This window comes from Notolepis coatsorum (assembly GCF_963971535.1).
Source record: "Notolepis coatsorum genome assembly, chromosome: 16".
NCBI lineage: Eukaryota > Metazoa > Chordata > Actinopteri > Aulopiformes > Paralepididae > Notolepis > Notolepis coatsorum.
This window is the reverse complement of record NC_140180.1, coordinates 48,931,470-48,951,193: the sequence shown is the minus strand read 5'-3', so window position 1 is coordinate 48,951,193 and position 19,724 is coordinate 48,931,470. Positions and strand designations below refer to the sequence as shown.

Here is a 19,724-nt window from a genome sequence, read left to right as displayed (position 1 = left end):
CTGCACGTAAGACTGTGAAGGCATCCGAGGGAGAGACGCTTTTGTCTGGGGTCGTCGACGTGAGCCATGTCTCTGTGAGACATATAATGTTGATGTCTCTCATCTCCCGTTGGAACCGGACCCTCGCTCTCAGATCATCCATCCTACCCTCCAACGAACGGGCATTCGCCAGAAAGATGGATGGAATTGCTGGGCGGTAAGCAGCTCTTTTTAGTCTCAATCTGATACCTCCTCGTCTCCCTCTGTGTCTTCTCCTGCCGTCGCCTTTGTTCTTTTCTTTGCCGCCATTCTCCCGTCTGATTTCTGCTGGCCATTCTAGGTCAAAAGTGTCTCCAAACTCCTCTTTGAGCCCGGGGTTCAGGTCCATAAGTGTCTGACGGTCGTATGACGTACCCGCCAGTGTTGCTTTAAATAAAAAAGTAGCAAAAACAAACATAATAGCTAAAAGTGAGTACATCGTTGCGGAGCTAAAACCAGAGGCGTCTGACCAGGGTCCCTTATGAAAAAGTGCTTCATGTCTGTGCAACAACAGCAAATCACAGCATCTTATTAGCACTTATTGTCCACTCTTAACTCTCAAACATCAGGGGGGTGGGGGGCAGACAGGCCTAGCCTACATACACACATCTAATGAGAGCGATTGCACTTCTTTGACTGGGCAATGGCAGAGAAAGAGGGTCCATAGGAAGTGAGGGCTACCCGCAAACAGTGATGCAAATGTTCATTTGTCAAGGAGGCATGTTGCTTGTTTTAATGGCATTCATGTGAGAGAAACTGGATTCACAGGTGTATGTTGAGCCAAACATTGTTAGCACAGATATTGCCAGCGTTTTTATTTTGGGGAATGTCTTGACATGAATACACTTTATCCAAAATGTTGTGGTGGATTCATTCTCAAGTGCCTGCTTCAGAGCAGATGATGCTTGCATGTCAATTATTTCAAGTTGCAGGAGACCTTCATCAATGTGAAGTGATGCAAGGAACTCTTGTCCTTTTGTGGAAATAGCAGCTACATTGGCAAATGGGTTGCTCACAAAATGCATCAATTCTCTGGACATGTCAAATTCATCAAATCGACTTGCAAAGTTTTCCCTCAATTTATCAATGAAATCTGTCATTAATTGAGTGATTTTTTGGCTCAATTGTGCGTGTTAACGTTGACATGAAAATAATTTTTTTTTTTTTTTTTTTTTTTTATTATCATGTAATCTTTGGCGGGCCGGTCAGAATCATCCCGCGGGCCGCCAGTTGAATAGCCCTGCTGTAGCTTATAACACCATCCTAGGTCGTTCTTTATCAAGAACATGGTACTCCTGTTGAGAGGACAAATGTGTGTCCACACATCCACACATGCAGCGTCCTCAGTGTTTCATTGATTAGCTGGGTCCCTCCATGCAGACCCAAGCAATCACTCCATTAGGGATATATGCTCTATTCTATTGGAGATTAGATCTGTGTTGGATCATTCCTGTCTGTCATACAAGAGACCATCGACGAGCCAGCTCTCTGTGGTTTCACATTAACATTTAGAGTATCTAATATCTAAAAGCTTATGCTTCAATAATATATTGTATCGTTGTGTAATATATTTTCTTTGATTTCAGAGTTGTTTGATCTTATTACTGGCAGTGTATCCAATTAGATTTGACTGATGACTGATATGGATTTTATGTTGCAAATGCAAGCATACAGTATCTTCCCATAACATGTTAAGATTTGATAAAGATGATAAGATAAGACTTTCCTCAAGCACAAATGGGCAATAGTGTTTCCATTCGAGTCTCATTCATTCCTACAAAAATCTAAAACATCCCCCCTCGATGAATGGAGACTACGACTAGCTCCAATATCCGTTCTCTTTCTCCACAGCATCAGCTGCTACAGTAGTTTGGCTGCCAAATCCCCAAATGAACAGGCAGAATTGGACTGCACAGTACATACTAGTCTTGCATTGACAGAACTCTCTCCACATTAGGCCACTACTGTGGCTTTGGAGATGCTTTAAACATTTTATGGACACTATTCCAAAGCCACAGATTTGACTCATCTGTACAGCTAATTTGGGTAGTTCGTTATGGCATCCATAGGGGTTGCTCCGTGGTTGCTCAACCTTGCTGTGAAATTACTATTAAATTATCTTGTGTAGGGGCGCCCTCGTGGCGCATACCATAGTGCCTCGCGCACCTACGCGGCCGACCCGGGTTCGATCCCAGCTCCCGTCGTTATTTGTCGCATGTCCTCCCCACCTCTCCTCCCGTTCGCCCTCTCCTCTGTCAGTCCTGCGTGACAAATAAAGCTGTGTAGTGTAAATTTGTCAGAAGACACAAAGTGTAAAAGCCCAATGGGTTATGCAAATGTTGGTGTATTACTAGCTTAAAGGTGCTATAGATAGCATTCCGCCACTAGATTTTACACTAGAGCACCAGCATGTAATTTATACAATCAGGTGCATTCCATGTGGGGAAATGGGAAGTAGGGAGGGGATACATTGCAACATGTAAACAACAACATTCATTTGGGACCCGCCAACATTAAAAAAAAAATGTATATACAAATCTGTGGATGTATTTATTTATATATATTATTCTTTGGTGATTACTCTACATAAACATGTTATCTATAGCACCTTTAAGCTCTGACTTTAACCTTCTTTCTTGGGGTGCCACGGTGGAAGCCAATATTTTTAGGGGTTCCTTGGTCAACCGCTGGCCTAAAATACAGTTGCTTGTTGTACTGTAGGTCTTCATACTGACTGACTGCAGGTTGATTGTATACAGTAGCGGCTCGTGGATTCTTCTCCACTAGGGGCGCTATACCAAACATTTTGCAAACATGTACAAGGCACGCATTGGCGAATATTATCACCATTGCCATCGATCAATATATGATCACAGTCAGTCAAATGCAACCACGTTTCCAATAGCCCAACACAAACACGCACAGCTCTCTCTCTCTCTCTCTCTCTCTCTCTCTCTCTCTCTCTCTCTCTCTCCTCTCTCTCTCTCTCTCTCTCTCTCTCTCTCTCTCTCTCTCTCTCTCTCTCTCAGATGATGTCAGATCCATTCAATAATAAACACATTTGTATATCTCGTCATTTTAAACAAGTTAGCATTCATTGTCTGAGTGGTTATGCCCCACACACGGCGAAATTCGAGAGAGAGAGAGAGAGAGAGAGAGAGAGAGAGAGAGAGAGAGAGAGAGAGACCACGGCGGGTGCAGCATAACAGAAGAGAGAGAGAGAGAGAGAGAGAGAGAGAGATAGAGAGAGAGAGAGAGAGAGAGAGAGAGAGAGAGAGAGAGAGAGAGAGAGCGTTAGTTAAGCATTAGCTGAGTGGCTAACAGCAGCTAAAGTTAGCTGAGTTGGCTAAGAGAGAGAGAGAGAATTAACTCACTTTGTTTAATTGAAACGTGGTCCAGCCGGAGGGCTTAATAAAGTGTATGTCCACTGACTGTCCCCCAGACTGTTGTCGATGTATATCCATTCCACTCACTGCCCACTGTCCAGACTCCAGACTGAATCACAAGTTCACAACACACAGCTTCGAACATGTTGCAAACTGTGGCTAAGGAAAAAACTGGCATCGCCGCGTCGGCCAATCAGAGAGCGTCTCCGCGAAATGCGGCTATGGAAATTCTAGACGGAAATTCTAAACGCTTGACTAGACCGCTTCAAATCGCGCCCGGATTCCAACATAATAGTCATATTTCAACGCACAACGTGTTACGCACTGATTGGCTGTGACGGATACAGCGATCGAACAGTGACGCGCACTCAGAGCGTTATCGCGTCTAGCCCGGGCCGAGAAATAAAAAAAAATAAAAAAATAAAAAAAAGTGAGTCACTTCCTGTTCCTGAAAACGAGTATTTTTTATTTTATATAGTAACGTTATATTGTGCATTGGAAACACAAACATACTTAAAATGAGTAAATATTATTCATTTGAAACATGTTTATATTATTTATAGGGCTATAAAACAAAAAACTAAAAAATTATTGTTCTTGTTCTCATATAACCAGGGCAGGGCCTGAGGGGGGGCGGTGCCCTAGCGCCCCCCAGTGGCGGCCGCCACTGATTGTATATAGAGGCTTATATTTTGTTTATTCAACCCTACAGCAGGACAGTGCGTGACTGTGTCTCCTCTCCTCTTATATTTAGTTTATTCGTCCTTACAGCAGGACTGTCTCCTCTCTTATATTTAGTTTATTCGTCCTTACAGCAGGACAGTGTCTCCTCTCCTCTTATTTGGTTTATTAGTCCTACAGTAGGACAGTGCATGACTGGGTCTCCTCTCCTCTTATATTTGGTTTATTCGTCCTTACAGCAGGACTGTGTCTCCTCTCCTCTTATATTTGGTTTATTCTTCCTGCAGGACAGTGCATGACTGTGTCCCCTCTCCTCTCTCCATGTTTGACAGACCTTCCTCCTCCGGGATTCAGGGACCGCCCCCCAGGCTGCAAGACGGTGTTCGTCGGAGGTCTACCAGAGAACGCCACCGAGCAGCTTATCGTGGAGATCTTTGGACCGTGTGGTGAGATTATCGCCATCCGTAAGAGCAAGAAGAACTTCTGCCACATCCGATTCGCTGAGGAGTTCGCCGTGGACCAGGCCCTCTTCCTGTCTGGTGAGCTATCTGGACCTGTGCTATTCATTAGTCCCCCATTTACAGTAAGTACTGACAAGGGATGAGATTCAGCTCCTTTTTTAACATAATTGCTTCGATAATATTGGTCCTCAGAGAGAGCCGTTGGTGCAAAGCCCAAAGAGAGATAGATTGCTTTAACCATTATTAAAGTCAGTTAGACCACTAACAGTGGTTTAGTGTAATAAGTGTTTCCCCACACCAGCTGCAGAGCAAATTAATCACCAGAATGTAGAGAAAGCATTTCTACTGGTCTTTTGACTCCAGATGATTGTTTCATATCTCATCTCCCTTTTCCTACCATTCTTCTCATGTATTAAATCTCTTTCTATGCAAACTGCTGGCCATATAGTACTGGAAGGACTATCCCTGACTCACCTCCAGCCACTCCATTTATTATTAATAATTTAGTGTGTGTGTGTGTGTGTGTGTGTGTGTGTGTGTGTGTGTGTGTGTGTGTGTGTGTGTGTGTGTGTGTGTGTGTGTGTGTGTGTGTGTGTGTGTGTGTGTGTGTGTGTGTGTGTGTGTGTGTGTGTGTGTGTGTGTGTGTGTGTGTCAAGGCCAGATTAAGACTTCAGAGGCCCCTGGGCCAGATTCTTGTGGAGGCCCCCCCACACACACATACACGTGCACGCACGCACAGTGGCGTTTTTATATGTCACTTCAAAAATATATAGAATATTTAGAAGTGGTGGGCTCTGAGGGCCAAGCTAAAAGGACTTTGATCACCCCTGCCCACTTTGACAACCTAGGATGGCTTAGAGTAGATGACAGAGTACAGCAACTTGCAATGGGCCTGGTCTACAAGATACACTACATGACCAAGGTACCCATGTACATGTCAAAATACTTCCCAAAGGTCAGTGAATACCACGATCACAACACCAGAGGGAGCTCCACAAATCATGTTAAACCCAGATTCGGCTCAAACAATTGGGACTAAACACGTTTCGCAATTATGCCACATCAATGTGGAACGCCCTACCCAAAGCTGTAAAGGAATGTGAATCACTACCCACTTTCAAAAACACTCTCAAAGAACACCTACGGGAGACTGCAATTCGAAACTGGCCTCTGTAAATGTCCTAACACAACCCCCTCCAATGTACAGTAAATTACCAAGTATGGTTTTGTCAATATTCTAATGTACAGTTTTGCTTGTACAGTTGTACAGTGTCCCCCACCCACCCACCCCTCCCACCCACCGAACCACCTCCAATGTACAGTCCCCCCCACCCCCCCAACCCCACCCCACCTACCCAACCTCCTCCAATGTACAGTTTCTACGTCAAATGTATATACTCTCTTTTCTGGACTCTTTTCGTATCACAAACAGTACTGTATTTGCAAATCTGGTATGTCATAAATGTATAGATGTAGCAATACTGTCTATCTGTATGTCATGTATGTCATATATGTTATGATGAATTGAAAATGGGGGACCCTGATGTAAACAAGACGAAAGTCTTTCTCTGGTCTGCATCCCCTTAACAATTATTATCTGTTAATAAAGTTTTCAATCAATCAATCAAGAAGAGAAAAGAAACACATCATGTTTAGATGGGGGGATGGCGCCATCCCCAGGAAGAAAAAAAACATGCACAGACTTTGGAGACAAGAATATAATATTAGAATAGTAAGCTTACTTTTACGTGAATGTCAATTTCAATTATAATTAGGGAAGGGAGGGGGTTGAAATGTGTTTTTGTCCTGTGTTACTGTCTGTGAATTAATGAATTAATGAAAATTGTATTTAACAGATTGCAGAATGGGTACAAATAATACAGTACGGCTCAATACACACAATTGTTAAGGGGATGCAGACCAGAGAAAGATGTTTGTCTTGTTTACATCAGGGGTCCCCCATTTTCAATTCATAGTGACATGTATGACATGCACAACATATATGACATCATGACATTTATGGCATAGGGACATACATGACATACAGGTATATAGTACTGTTACATTTGTGACATATATGATATGCAAATATACAGTACTGTTACCCATAGATCCTGACAGAGAGTATATACATATGATGAGGAGGGGACTGTACATTAGGAGGGGGTGGGTGGGTGGGAGAGAAATATACATATGGTGGGGAGAGAATATATACCGTACATTACATACGGTGGGGAGGGGACTGTCTATTAGGTGGGGGTGGGGCTGTATGTATGTATGTATGTATGTATGTATGTATGTATGTATGTATGTATGTATGTATGTATGTATGTATGTATGTATGTATGTATGTATGTATGTATGTATGTATGTCTAAAAGAAGAAAAATACAATAGAAATATTGACTGACGTTTCTTAGGCGACTCTTTCGAAGTTGGTTAAGGTTAGAGTATGGAATCAGGGCTGGTGTTCTATCGCCCTGCTCTAAGACAAACTCTAACCTTAACCAACTTCGAAAGAGTGCCTAAGCTTAACCGGTGAAAGAAAGAGGCGTCACACGATTGCCGCTACCAGAAACGTCAGTGGCCAATCAGAGCGCAGAACGCGAACGTGGAACTGGAAATCCGTTGGTAAAAGTATTCAGGCGTCGGGGCTGGGATGTGGAGATGCAAGTTTTGACTTTTTATTGCTGTTTTTACCTCAAACGGAAAACCTCAAACTCTTATGAAGAGGAGAAAAAATACTCAAGATTAGCCACTTGCAGACGGCAGGGTGTGACGTAGCCTACTGTATATTTTAGTTGATGAAATATTTTTGTTGACTAAATATTTTAGTTGATGAAATATGTTTTCATTTCAGTGTCACAGTATGACATCGATCTCCAAAATAAGAAAAAAATAAAAATAAAATGTGGGGCCTCTAGTGACGAGGGGCCTCCAAAAAAATTCAAAATAAAAGTTAAAAAAAAATAAACAAATATTTGGGGCCTCTAGTGACGAGGGGCCTCCAAAAGGCCTCTAGTGACGAGGGGCCTCCAAAAGGCCTCGAGTGACGAGGGGCCTCCAAAAAAATAAAAAATATAAGTTAAAAAAATAATAATACTAATTTGGGGCCTCTTGTGACGAGGGGCCTCCAAAAGGCGTCTAGTGACGAGGGGCCTTCAAAAAAAAATGTAAGTAAAAAAAAATAAAAGAAAATGTTGGGGCCTCTAGTGACGAGGGGCCTCAAAAGAAAATTGGAGGCCCCTCATCACTAGAGGCCCACAGGCCGCGGCCCGGACGGCCCGGTCGTTAATCCGGCCCTGGTGTGTGTGTGTGTGTGTGTGTGTGTGTGTGTGTGTGTGTGTGTGTGTGTGTGTGTGTGTGTGTGTGTGTGTGTGTGTGTGTGTGTGTGTGTGTGTGCGTGCGTGCGTGTGTGTGTTCCATGTAACTTGGTTGGTTCACTTCCTCTCTACAGTGAGAGTGGAACTATGCTCCATACAATATATTAGCTGTACAGATAATAGCCTGTGCATCTTTGTCATAAATAATGCTGTTCATTTCCCAGGGTTTCACACAGGCATTGGGCCAGGGGTCAGAGAGTATCTTTACAGGGTTTCACATAGGCATTGGGCCGGGGGTCAGAGAGTATCTTTACAGGGTTTCACATAGGCATTGGGCCGGGGGTCAGAGAGTATCTTTACAGGGTTTCACATAGGCATTGGGCCGGGGGTCAGAGAGTATCTTTACAGGGTTTCACATAGGCATTGGGCCGGGGGTCAGAGAGTATCTTTACAGGGTTTCACATAGGCATTGGGCCGGGGGTCAGAGAGTATCTTTACAGGGTTTCACATAGGCATTGGGCCGGGGGTCAGAGAGTATCTTTACAGGGTTTCACATAGGCATTGGGCCGGGGGGCAGAGAATATCTTTACAGGTGAGAAAGACCTTCACTGGCCCAGTGTGCCAGTAGGATCTACAAGCCCAAGTTGCAAAAATTCTCCACTTCATTCTTTGCTATCGATTTGAGATTAAAACATTCACGGCAAAAAGATAGGCTCCAGACGGTGTAAAGATTACAGTAATATAAAAATGATTTAAAATTCAATTTCAGATATACTGTATGCTGTGCAGTAAAACGTTGCCAGCGACCCGCGTCGAGTCCAGCCTAGCAAACCGAACGACATAGATACGGCAAGTGAGGTACCGAGCGCCGCTGGGGTTTGAAATGCCCGATTTATCCAAAGCGCTTTACAATTTGTTACTCACATTTTACCCATTCACTCACACATTCACACACACCGACGGTGGAGGCAACCATGCAAGGTGCCAACCTGCTCATCGGGAGCAATTAGGGGTTATGTGTCTTGCTCAAGGACACATGAATATATCATAGAGGCCTATGTCATACGTTGTAGTCCGTGCAGATGTTGGTGGTTAATAGTCAAACATTTAGTAGTTCTCGAGTTCTGCAGCTGTTGGCTGCAGTCTGATGGCCGCTGGCACGAAGGACTGGCCGAGGTGGTTAGTGGAGTGTTGGGGGGGTTATGAGTCTGTGGCTGAACGTGCTCCTCATCTTGGCTAGCTCCTCATAGAGGGGGTGGGAGGGGTTCTCCAGGACAGCGGACAGCTTCCTTCTCATCCTCCTCCCTGCCACCATAGATGGTACATGGACTGCATTTATATAGTGCTTTTATCCAAGGTGCTCTACGACTTATGCCTCACATTCACCCATTCACACACCAATGGTCGGAGGCAACCAACCAAACTGCTCATCAGGAGCTCAAGGACACATTGACACACTGCCGGGAGGAGCTAGAATAGAACCGGGAACCTTCTGATTAGCATACCACCGCTCAACCCTCTGAGCCAATGCCCCCCCCCCCCCCCCAATAGGTACAGAATCAGAGAGGGTTGTCACAGACAGGCAGGATTATAAGCATGTATAGAAGGACCCAAGTTGCATATAAACCGTGTCTTTCTGGAGTGTGAATCCCTTAACTCCCTCTAACTTTACGCTTTTCTCCTCTCATCCCCCCCCAGACTACCGAATCCGCTTGGGCTCCAGCACAGACAAGAAGGACTCTGGTCGTCTCCATGTGGACTTCGCCCAGGCCAGAGATGACCTGTATGAGTGGGAGTGCAACCAGCGCCTGTTGGCCAGAGAGGAGAGACACAGACGCAGGATGGAGGAGGATCGCCTCCGACCTCCCTCCCCTCCTCTCATCATCCATTATTCTGACCACGAGTGCAGCCAGCTGGGCGACAATATCAAAGGTTGGGAGGCACACAGATAAGAGAGAGAGAGAGAGAGAGAGAGAGAGAGAGAGAGAGAGAGAGAGAGAGAGAGAGAGAGAGAGAGAGAGAGAGAGAGAGAGAGAGAGAGAGAGAGAGAGATGGAGAGAGAGATGGAGAGAGAGAGATGGAGAGAGAGATGGAGAGAGAGACAGAGTTAGAGAGAGAGAGAGAGAGATGGAGGAGTGGGTGCGCTCGTTCATGCTGCGTTAAGTTCATTAACATGACAACTTGAAATTGCTGTGATTGGTGGACTATCCTATGGTGGATTTAAGTATAAGCTGGCTTCAATAAAACACATACACCTATAATAAACCCATACGTCATATAACATTAAAACATCCACCTACTTCTTTAATAGGCGCCATCATTTATGTTGGTGACTGATCATTATTTATCAGGCAAACTGAATATTTTTACAGCTGAGAATTCGGAAGCCTATAACACAATTGGAGGCCCTCACATTGTGAATAAACAAGTGCTTGCTTTTGCTCACTCACTCAAACAAGGGTCAATAGGACGGGACAAAGCAGGACTGTTAAACAAGCTCTGCTTTGCAGACAGCAGATGAGGCAACACGGAGCTCACTTCTCTCCAGTCCACTGAAGGCATTGAGAGGAGAGTTGTGCAAAGGCATCCGCGGAAAGAGTGAAGCTTATTTGAATGGAAACTGTTTCTCCTTCTTTCGTTCCTTCTCTGCTCTCTCTTCCTCTGCTGCTGTCGTTCCCTGAATATTAAGGGATAAGATATCCCTTCTGTGTATTTTCACATTTAGTAACATGAGAGTATGATTTAGCCTATATTTACTTTGAAACCTTAGGGAATGGACCAGAGTCCGGGGTGAGTCAGGGGCTAATAGATGGCCAGACCCTTCTTTAGCCCCTAAAAACAAAAACAAAAAAAAACATCTTAGCCATTAGCCCACTTTTGCAGCCTCTAGCATTATTGTGCCTAAGAAATCCATTGGTACAAAGTCACACTACCTTGTCGGGAAGGGGGATAAATAATGCTGCAAAGCTAGGGTACATTTTGGTGAGGGAAAACATTGCAGGGCCATTTTCCAAGGGGTCCCTGGACCTCTCGACTCAGCCCTGACCAGAGTACCATCCATAACCCAACCACATATCCCATACTGTGTTTGATGATTATTGTCCAAATTATACCTAAAAATCCGAATTAGTTCCAAAATCCCATTGAACCTGGTCCCGGCTTTGTTAGCAAGAAAAATAAAACAAGAATTGTAAAATTGCTCAAAACTGTATACTGATATTGTTCGTCAAATAGTGTTGAACTTGAGTGCTACACTCTGAATGCATATATAGTAGTCAGTGTTGGGAAAGTTCACTTTCTACATGAACTAGTTCAGTTCACAGTTCATAATTCAAAATGTTTAACTAAAGTTCATGGTTTCAAAAATGAACTAGTTTATCGTTTATAGTTATTTTTTACGTTGCTGCAAGCTATTATTTGTCAAAATGATTGCCACACACCAGTGGAGGCTGCTGACCAAATTTTTAGGTGAAGCACAAATTATTATAGTATATATTAAATAATATTTTTTAAACATCCCCAACGCTGCAACACCCCCATTTCTCCCAGGTGTCAGGCTCCTCATTTGCTTCCATTCATTTTGGGGACCATGTTTAAATATCATCCTTCTGAAGTATAAACAAACTATACTGCTTTGACGATTTCAATAAAACAGACCTTTCTGAGTCAATGGTATGCAGTGGTGTTGCGCAATATGTCGGGCCCCCCCCCCGCAGGGCAGACCACTCCCCTAAATCAAACCAAGCAGACCATGGCTCGGCGGCCCGATCAAACCAAGCAGACCATGGCTCGGCGGCCCGATCAAACCAAGCAGACCATGGCTCGGCGGCCCGATCAAACCAAGCAGACCATGTACAGTATACAGTGGCTAATATACTATCAATACTACTATTGAATATACATACACTATTCATTTCATTTACACTATACATTTCATCAAACCAGCATGTCATGTCTCCCTTAACTGTCGGTGAAAAGAGGGAGAACTACAATGACCAGAATGCCTGGCAATGTTTACTTCCTCCTCCACAGAGGCACTAGTCACTAGATCTGATCAGTGCAACGTACGCTAGCCTAGCCACAAGCTAGCGGCAAACATTCATTCATTTAGGCAGCACCACTAACACAGTGCACATAAATATTATCTGCAGGCTGCATTAGCAGCCAGCAGCCAACGTGATACATTACATTGTGTTTATATGTGACATAGCCAAGTTAACAACGTTTCATTCCCTTATTCAAGTCTCTAAACAATTCGACTAGCTAACGTTAGCCATTAGCAAAGAACGCTAGCCTAGCCACAAGCTAGCGGCAACATTAATTAATTTACACTAACACACAGTGCACATAAATATTATCTGCAGGCTGCATTAGCAGCCAGCAGCCAACGTGATACATTACATTGTGTTTATAATGTGACATAGCCAAGTTAACAACGTTGCAATCCCTTAATTAAGTCTCTAAACAATTCGGCTAGCTAACGTTAACCATTAGCAAAGAACGCTAGCTAGCCACAAGCTAGCGGCAACATTAATTCATTCACACTAACACACAGTGCACATAAATATTATCTGCAGGCTGCATTAGCAGCCAGCAGCCAACGTGATACATTACATTGTGTTTATAATGTGACATAGCCAAGTTAACAACGTTGCAATCCCTTAATCAAGTCTCTAAACAATTCGGCTAGCTAACGTTAGCCATTAGCAAAGAATGCTAGCTAGCCACAAGCTAGCGGCAACATTAATTCATTTACACTAACACACAGTGCACATAAATATTATCTGCAGGCTGCATTAGCAGCCAGCAGCCAATGTGATACATTATATTGTGTTTATAATGTGACATAGCCAAGTTAACAACGTTGCAATCCCTTAATTAAGTCTCTAAACAATTCGGCTAGCTAACGTTAGCCATTAGCAAAGAACGCTAGCTAGCCACAAGCTAGCGGCAACATTAATTCATTTACACTAACACACAGTGCACATAAATATTATCTGCAGGCTGCATTAGCAGCCAGCAGCCAACGTGATACATTACATTGTGTTTATAATGTGACATAGCCAAGTTAACAATGTTGCAATCCCTTAATCAAGCCTCTAAACAATTCGGCTAGCTAACGTTAGCCATTAGCAAAGAACGCTAGCTAGCCACAAGCTAGCGGCAACATTAATTAATTTACACTAACACACAGTGCACATAAATATTATCTGCAGGCTGCATTAGCAGCCAGCAGCCAACGTGATACATTACATTGTGTTTATAATGTGACATAGCCAAGTTAACAACGTTGCAATCCCTTAATCAAGTCTACTACAAGTGTGTATTGTTCTCTAAACAGTTAGCTAACGTTAGCATCCAGGCTAATCAGGCTTTCGTTTTACAAACACTACAACTTACTTTTTTCTGATCCAGGTGCATAAGTCCACTTCTTCATGTTGCTCAGTTGCTGGTTTATACTTTGGTCCTAATGTTGGCGCAAAGTTTAATTTAGCCTACTGTGTGTTGTTACAGCTGTACTGTAAACTACTAGCTACAAGTTAGCTTGCCTTCACTGTCCAAGATGGCACGTTCACGTCAACTACAACTACACTAGTCTTCAACTGAGATAAAAAAAAAGATATATCATCCAGTGCACAACAATAAGTGAACAAGTGAATAAAGATCTTAAAATATGAATGATTATATTAGGCAAATGAATGTTCTTCTTCAGGCAAAATGCACACATGAGATGATGGAACACAACTTTGACTAGAACACTGACGCCAGCCCAGCTGCAGTTCTGCATGTGTTTTACCAGGCAGACTCTGATTGGATTTGCAAGGCTGCCAATCATTCAACCTCCGTGTATTGGATGTCAAGGGCTGTCAATCATTAAATCCTCCATTCAATGGCAAGAGTTTAACTGCACAGTCCGTGCTTAGATGAAATTAATAGCCTATTTTGATTGGCTGTTATTTATTATTTATTTAACAATGGGTCAACCTGTGAAGTATTCTGCACGAATAATTACTGCAGGCAATGCTGCAGTGCAGGCCTGCTCAGAGCTGTCAATTTTGGCCATTTTTTAAGAAAAAAAAATTCACTGGCATTTTTTTACAGAGGAAAACATTTATAATAAAAAAAAAAATAATAATAATTAAAAAAATTAATATATATATAGGTATATGTAAATTAATAATAATTATGAATTATGAGTGAATTTGTATTTCACGTGTTGTCATAGAGAAACCTCCACTGCCACACACCCATATAGAACCACAGACAGCAATCAGAATACTGGCATTTCCATCACACTGTGATTATTTATCAGTCTTTCCCCTACCATTGCCTTGAAGGGGTGGCCCGCGCCGCGCGTAACGAGTCTCTCTCTCCGCGTGCAACACGCACACACCGAAACCTGTGTATGTGTGTGTGTGTGTGTGTGTGTGTGTGTGTGTGTGTGTGTGTGTGTGTGTCCCAAATCTGGCACTCTTTTGAACGAAGTTATACTGTGATAGAGCGCAGAGAATAAACGCGTTCACAATTACGTTCATCTAGCGGAAATACAGTACGTTCAGTTCACTTTCGCCCAAAATATGAACGAGTTCATGAACGATCGTTCATTTACCGCATTCAGGTACATCACTGATAGTAGTATATACATAGTATGTAGTAGTATAAGCATAGTAGATAGTAGTCTACTGTAGACATAGTAGCAAAGTACATCACAGTAAGAAGGTTAGTATTTTTTATTAAATAAAAAAAATACTTTTCTTTTACCCAAACACTCATATTGACACCCTCTCCTCCTGCTGTCTTCTCCCTCTCGATCAGATGACGGTAAGTTTGCGGAGGCGGTGCGCGTACTGCTGACCTGGGTGGAGCGCGGCGAGGTCAACCGGAGGAACGCCAACAACTTCTACTCCATGATCCAGTCGTCCAACAGTCACATCCGCAGGCTGATGGGTGAGAAGTCTCAGCATGAGAACGAGATGGAGGAGGCCAAAGAGAAGTTCAAGACGGCCCTGGCCGGGATCGTGGCTCAGTGTGAGTTTACTCTACTAGAATATATACACCATATACAGTACATATATTCTGTATACTGTATAGAGGAGGAGGCCAAAGAGAAGTTCAATACTGCTGGGAGACTGGCTCAATGTCAGTACTGTACTAGAATATATACACAATATTACATTCCATAAACTGTATACTGTATACTGTATATGTATATAGAGGGGGAGACCAAAGACAAGTTGAAGAAGGCCCTAAATAAGAGACTGTGAATACACTCAAGAGTCCAGTATGATCCACACAGGAGGAGGAGGCAAACACATGTTCTCTGGTTGGAATAATGGGATACTGATTCGATACACTATTGTATCCTACACCCCTATACATATACTCTCACGCCATACACTCTACACCAAGGAAGAGGAACATGTAAATATCAATCTACCTAAGACAGTAGCTTTATAAGTTTATAAAATCAGAAGCAATAGACAAGTGTAACGGAGGTCCGTGAGTAATATCCACAGTCACGATGTACGTGTGTGTTGTGAAGTGACTGTGGGTGTGGCAGTAAGCGGGCTGCGAGTTAAACTCACTTCCCCATAACAGGATTAAAAGACACATAGATATGGTACCCAGGAGTGAATTCACCTTAGTGCAGCGGTCTATGTTGTCGCGCACAGCGTGGGAGACCCGTGTTCGAATCTCCCTCGGGGCATCGACATTTAACACAACGCAGAAGGAGTAACATACGATCGGTCACACAAGCATACAGCACTTTACATTGAATGAAGCAGGGAACCTCCAGACACAGATCGCTCATTCATTAGATATGGATTCAGCAAACAGCAACTTGAATGAAAGTCAATAGATGCTTTTTAATGAACCTAAAAGGAAAGGTCCAGTGTTTTTAGAAGCCAATCCTAATGGTCACTTGACACGTCCCTGCAAAGCACATTCAAAAAGGTTTATTTTTCGTATAATTAGGCACCAACCTCTTGTTAGCATGTGTAAGCAATACGTCAATGGAGTATTATAGCATTCCTCTCAACATTGCAAGCAAACCATTCCATTTACTTCTACAGTAGTAGTAGTTTCAACAAGTTAATAGCATAAGCCTGTACTAACACAATTCAGATCAAACCTTGCAGATTAGACATTGCAGATCAAATATAACTCAAGATCAAGCAATGGCATAACAATCTCACCATTAAAGGGTTCTTGCCACAGCTGAACTGCAGATAAGGCACAATGCACATGTTTAACATTTTCTCAGTGCTGGAACAACCCCACATCCTGTAAAAACAATGCAAAACACAGGAAAATCCCCTTTCAGAGAGATGGTTTAATAACCCTGTGACTTGCACTGGCATTGCTGAACAGAATGCCTGTGCTAGGGTCTGTGCTAGAAATATTAACACTGGCAAAGAAAACAACATCTAGAGCTGTAAAAGTAACAGGGATAAAGGCAGGTAACCCAATACTTTCATAGTATGAAAATAAGTGGAGCAGAATTAATCAATGCATGCATAGCTCATATTGATGATTTGCAAAGGTCAAAGGCAAAATGTAGTCCTCTGAGACATGGTTGAACGTACTGGAATTGCACAGCCCTAGGGTATTTAACTGCCTAAGGCAATTCATGTCCAGAGATTATAAATTGTATATAATGTAGCATGCATGGTAAGTAGATTGTAACATTCATACAGCAGCAGAATATTATGGAAACACTCAATGGGGTTTATTATGACCCCAGATGATGGTTTCTTATAGACCTGGGCCCTCATGTATCAACCTGACTTACGCACAGATATGTGCTTAAGCCGTGCGTACGACCATTCCTAAGCAAAGTGTGGGATTTATCTATTTGAACTTGTACTTGACTTTGTGCGTATATTTAAGCATAGGTCGAACCATGCGTAGGTGGCGCCGGTGGTAGAATATTTTCACAACACGGAAATAAGCACTGACTGCGCTCCGTGTAACTCAACTCGTTATTATTTTGCGCATATATTGCAGAAATACGGGAACGTTTTGATTATATTTAAAAGGCTTTGCCATTGTTAAACGTAATAAGTGGAACCCCGAAGCTGTAAGCAGAATACAAGTCATATGAACACCCACGATATTAAAAACGCATTGCAATTAGAACAGACAGAGGTTATTTGTTGAGTGTATGTGTATACAAAACCCTTGCAATAAATGTGTCTTATGAATGAAAAGCATACATGCTCTGGACACAGAGCATATATCGTGTGGGTGATATTACAGAATTTCACTTATTTAGTTTTACAATGTCAAAGCCTAAATCAAAACGTTCCCGTATTTCTGCAATCTATGCGCAAAATAATAACGAGTTGAGTTCTAACAAAGAACGTATTACATGCTGGTAGGCTGATAGAGTAAACTATGATATGAATATGAATATGATATGATCATATAAATACTGGTCCGTCCGCGAGGATATCGAGGACTCGGATAGCCATTAAGCCATTTGAGAATATAGGCGGCCTATAGCCTATACATATTATTTAATGTTTTCATAAGCGTAAAGATACAACAGCTAGATTAATGATCAAGTTAGTTTACTGTATGCAGGCTTCGCAGGGCTGTGTGTTATATATGCGCAAGTTACTGTTGCATAATGTAGGCTGGCTGCTATTATATGTAATTCATAGGCTACCTAATACCAACAACAAAATGGATTGTATCATATGCCTCTACACACATTATATTATACACATCATATTATATCTTGGTTCGGCAGCGCCTCTGTGAACAATCTCTCAGAGTTTGCTCCATCAATAAACGTGCATTTTGGCTGATAATGTGCCGGTGGCCGGAGTCTCATTCAGGCCTAATTGTATTTAATTCAATTGTAATGTTATTACTGGGGTATCTAAAACATCACAATGTAGATCAGGGTTATCCACTGAAGCCATAATGACTCTGATCAGAACCACGGGCTCATGACGAGCGCACACAATAGGCATTGTAGAGCGCAGAGTTGGCATGCTGAAATTGATTTAATTTCAGTCATTACAGTGCTTAATGTCGGGTCATCTCTTGTCATTTATTTCTGTCAATGTGCTGGTTCTGTAGCAGGACTGGGTCAGTCAACATCCTTGGCTCCCGGCGCACCGAAGATTATACGTTCAAGTTCGGTTGGACCTCGGTGATCAATCTCGCTCTCAGTGAAGTCTCTCAGAGTTCGCTTGGGTTAGTCCACTTTTCCACATTTCATGGGGGTGTGCCATTACCGTATATGGTTAATCGGGGCGGTTCTGGTATGCAAATACGTGAAAGTGTGCACGAGCCTCGGCGTAGGACCAAGGTGATATTTATCATGACATGTGTGCGTAGGACCTGTGTACGCACGTGTGATGAATCCCGTTTTTTTTGTGCGTGCACACATTCTAAATTCTGTGCTTAATTATGGAAATAGAACATGTTCTACGTCACGTTGATGAATGAGGGCCCTGGTTTTACAAACCGTCCAACCACATAATCTGTGGTGTTTCTGCTACGTTGCAGGCACTTGCAGCTCCAGTGACTGATCTTAATTTAAATTCAATTGGGCATTTTGTTCTCTTTCCTGCCACCAGGAGTCACAATGATTGATCTCTTAACGACCACCCAGAGTGATCCTCCCTGCACCAAGGTGTGGTTCTATACAGCAAAACGCTAATTAACTTGATCACATTTTCAATTTGGTTTCCTATTAATTTCCTAATATCTTCGCCACTTTTTACAGTTTTATTTCACTGTCTCACCACACTGCACATTAATAAAGCAGCATAAATGGTCAAATGCATGCTTGTGGGGTCAAATTATTATAATTTTTTTTTTATTGATCTTTTTCCCCCTCCATTTTCCTCCGATTTTCTCCCATCCCAATGTTAGTCGTATGCCAATTCCCAATCCCTTCCTGGTCGCTGCGCACTTACCCCCCACAGTCAGATCATCTGGGAGAGTGGAGGCTATCACGTGCTTCCTCCGACACACGTCCAGCCAATCAACCGCTTCTTTTCACCTGGCAGCACGGATCCTCCCTGAGAGGGCGTAGCGTGTGGAAGGATCACACTATCCCACTCAGGTCCTATCCGCGCTTAGCAGGCGCCCCGACCGAACTGTAGGAGTCGCTGTTTACAACGACCCGGACCCACCCCGCCAGCTTCTCCCACCCTCTAATACAGCCAATTGTATTAGTGTGAACGGCCAGCCAAGCTGGTGACAACCCCGGAGCTGTGAGCTGGACTCGAACAGGCGAATCCAGCTCACAGCTTCGGGGTTGGTGACGAACGCAATCTCCGCTACGCCACCTAACCGATGTGGGGTCAAATTATAATGTTTTTCATAGCTAAAGGGAAGATAGAAGTGTCAGACTTCTAGTGTCTCCTGTAACATAACTCCTCCAACTCCTTCACCATCTTCAGAGCGGACCGTACAGAGGCCTCCGGGAAGAGCATCGGCGGGGGTCTATGCCTTATGACCAACAACGGCTGGACTAGCCCCGGGGAAGTGCAGATACTCTCCCGTTCATGCTCCGCCGACATGGAACACCTCTCGATCCAATGTCGCCCCTTCCATCTTCCACGCGAGTTCACTGTGGTAATCATGACTGCAGTGTACATTCCCCCCCAGGCGAACGTCGGCAGGGCGCTAGCGGAACTACACGACCATCTGAACACACACCAGATCAAGCATCCAGACGCGGCCATGATTGTGGCCGGGGATTTCAATCAGGCGAATCTGAAAAAAGTCATGCCGTCTTTCTTTCAGCACATCGTCTGCTCCACAAGAGGAGGAAATACACTCGACCACTGTTACACCCCGTTCAGAGCCGGATACAAGGCTGTACCGGCT

General features: G+C 43.3%; 1 protein-coding gene across 1 annotated transcript in view; it reads left to right on the top strand.

Moving 5' to 3' along the window:
- Positions 1 to 19,724, top strand: part of LOC311242959 (ecto-NOX disulfide-thiol exchanger 2-like) — a gene marked incomplete at both ends in the record, with an annotated part of 492,204 nt that overhangs the window by 359,913 nt on the left and 112,567 nt on the right. The window contains 3 exons of the mRNA XM_084332023.1: positions 4,418 to 4,624; positions 9,567 to 9,800; positions 14,685 to 14,897. Coding sequence (XP_084188149.1) covers positions 4,418 to 4,624; positions 9,567 to 9,800; positions 14,685 to 14,897 — 654 coding nt within the window. The remainder of the gene's footprint in view (positions 1 to 4,417; positions 4,625 to 9,566; positions 9,801 to 14,684; positions 14,898 to 19,724) is intronic.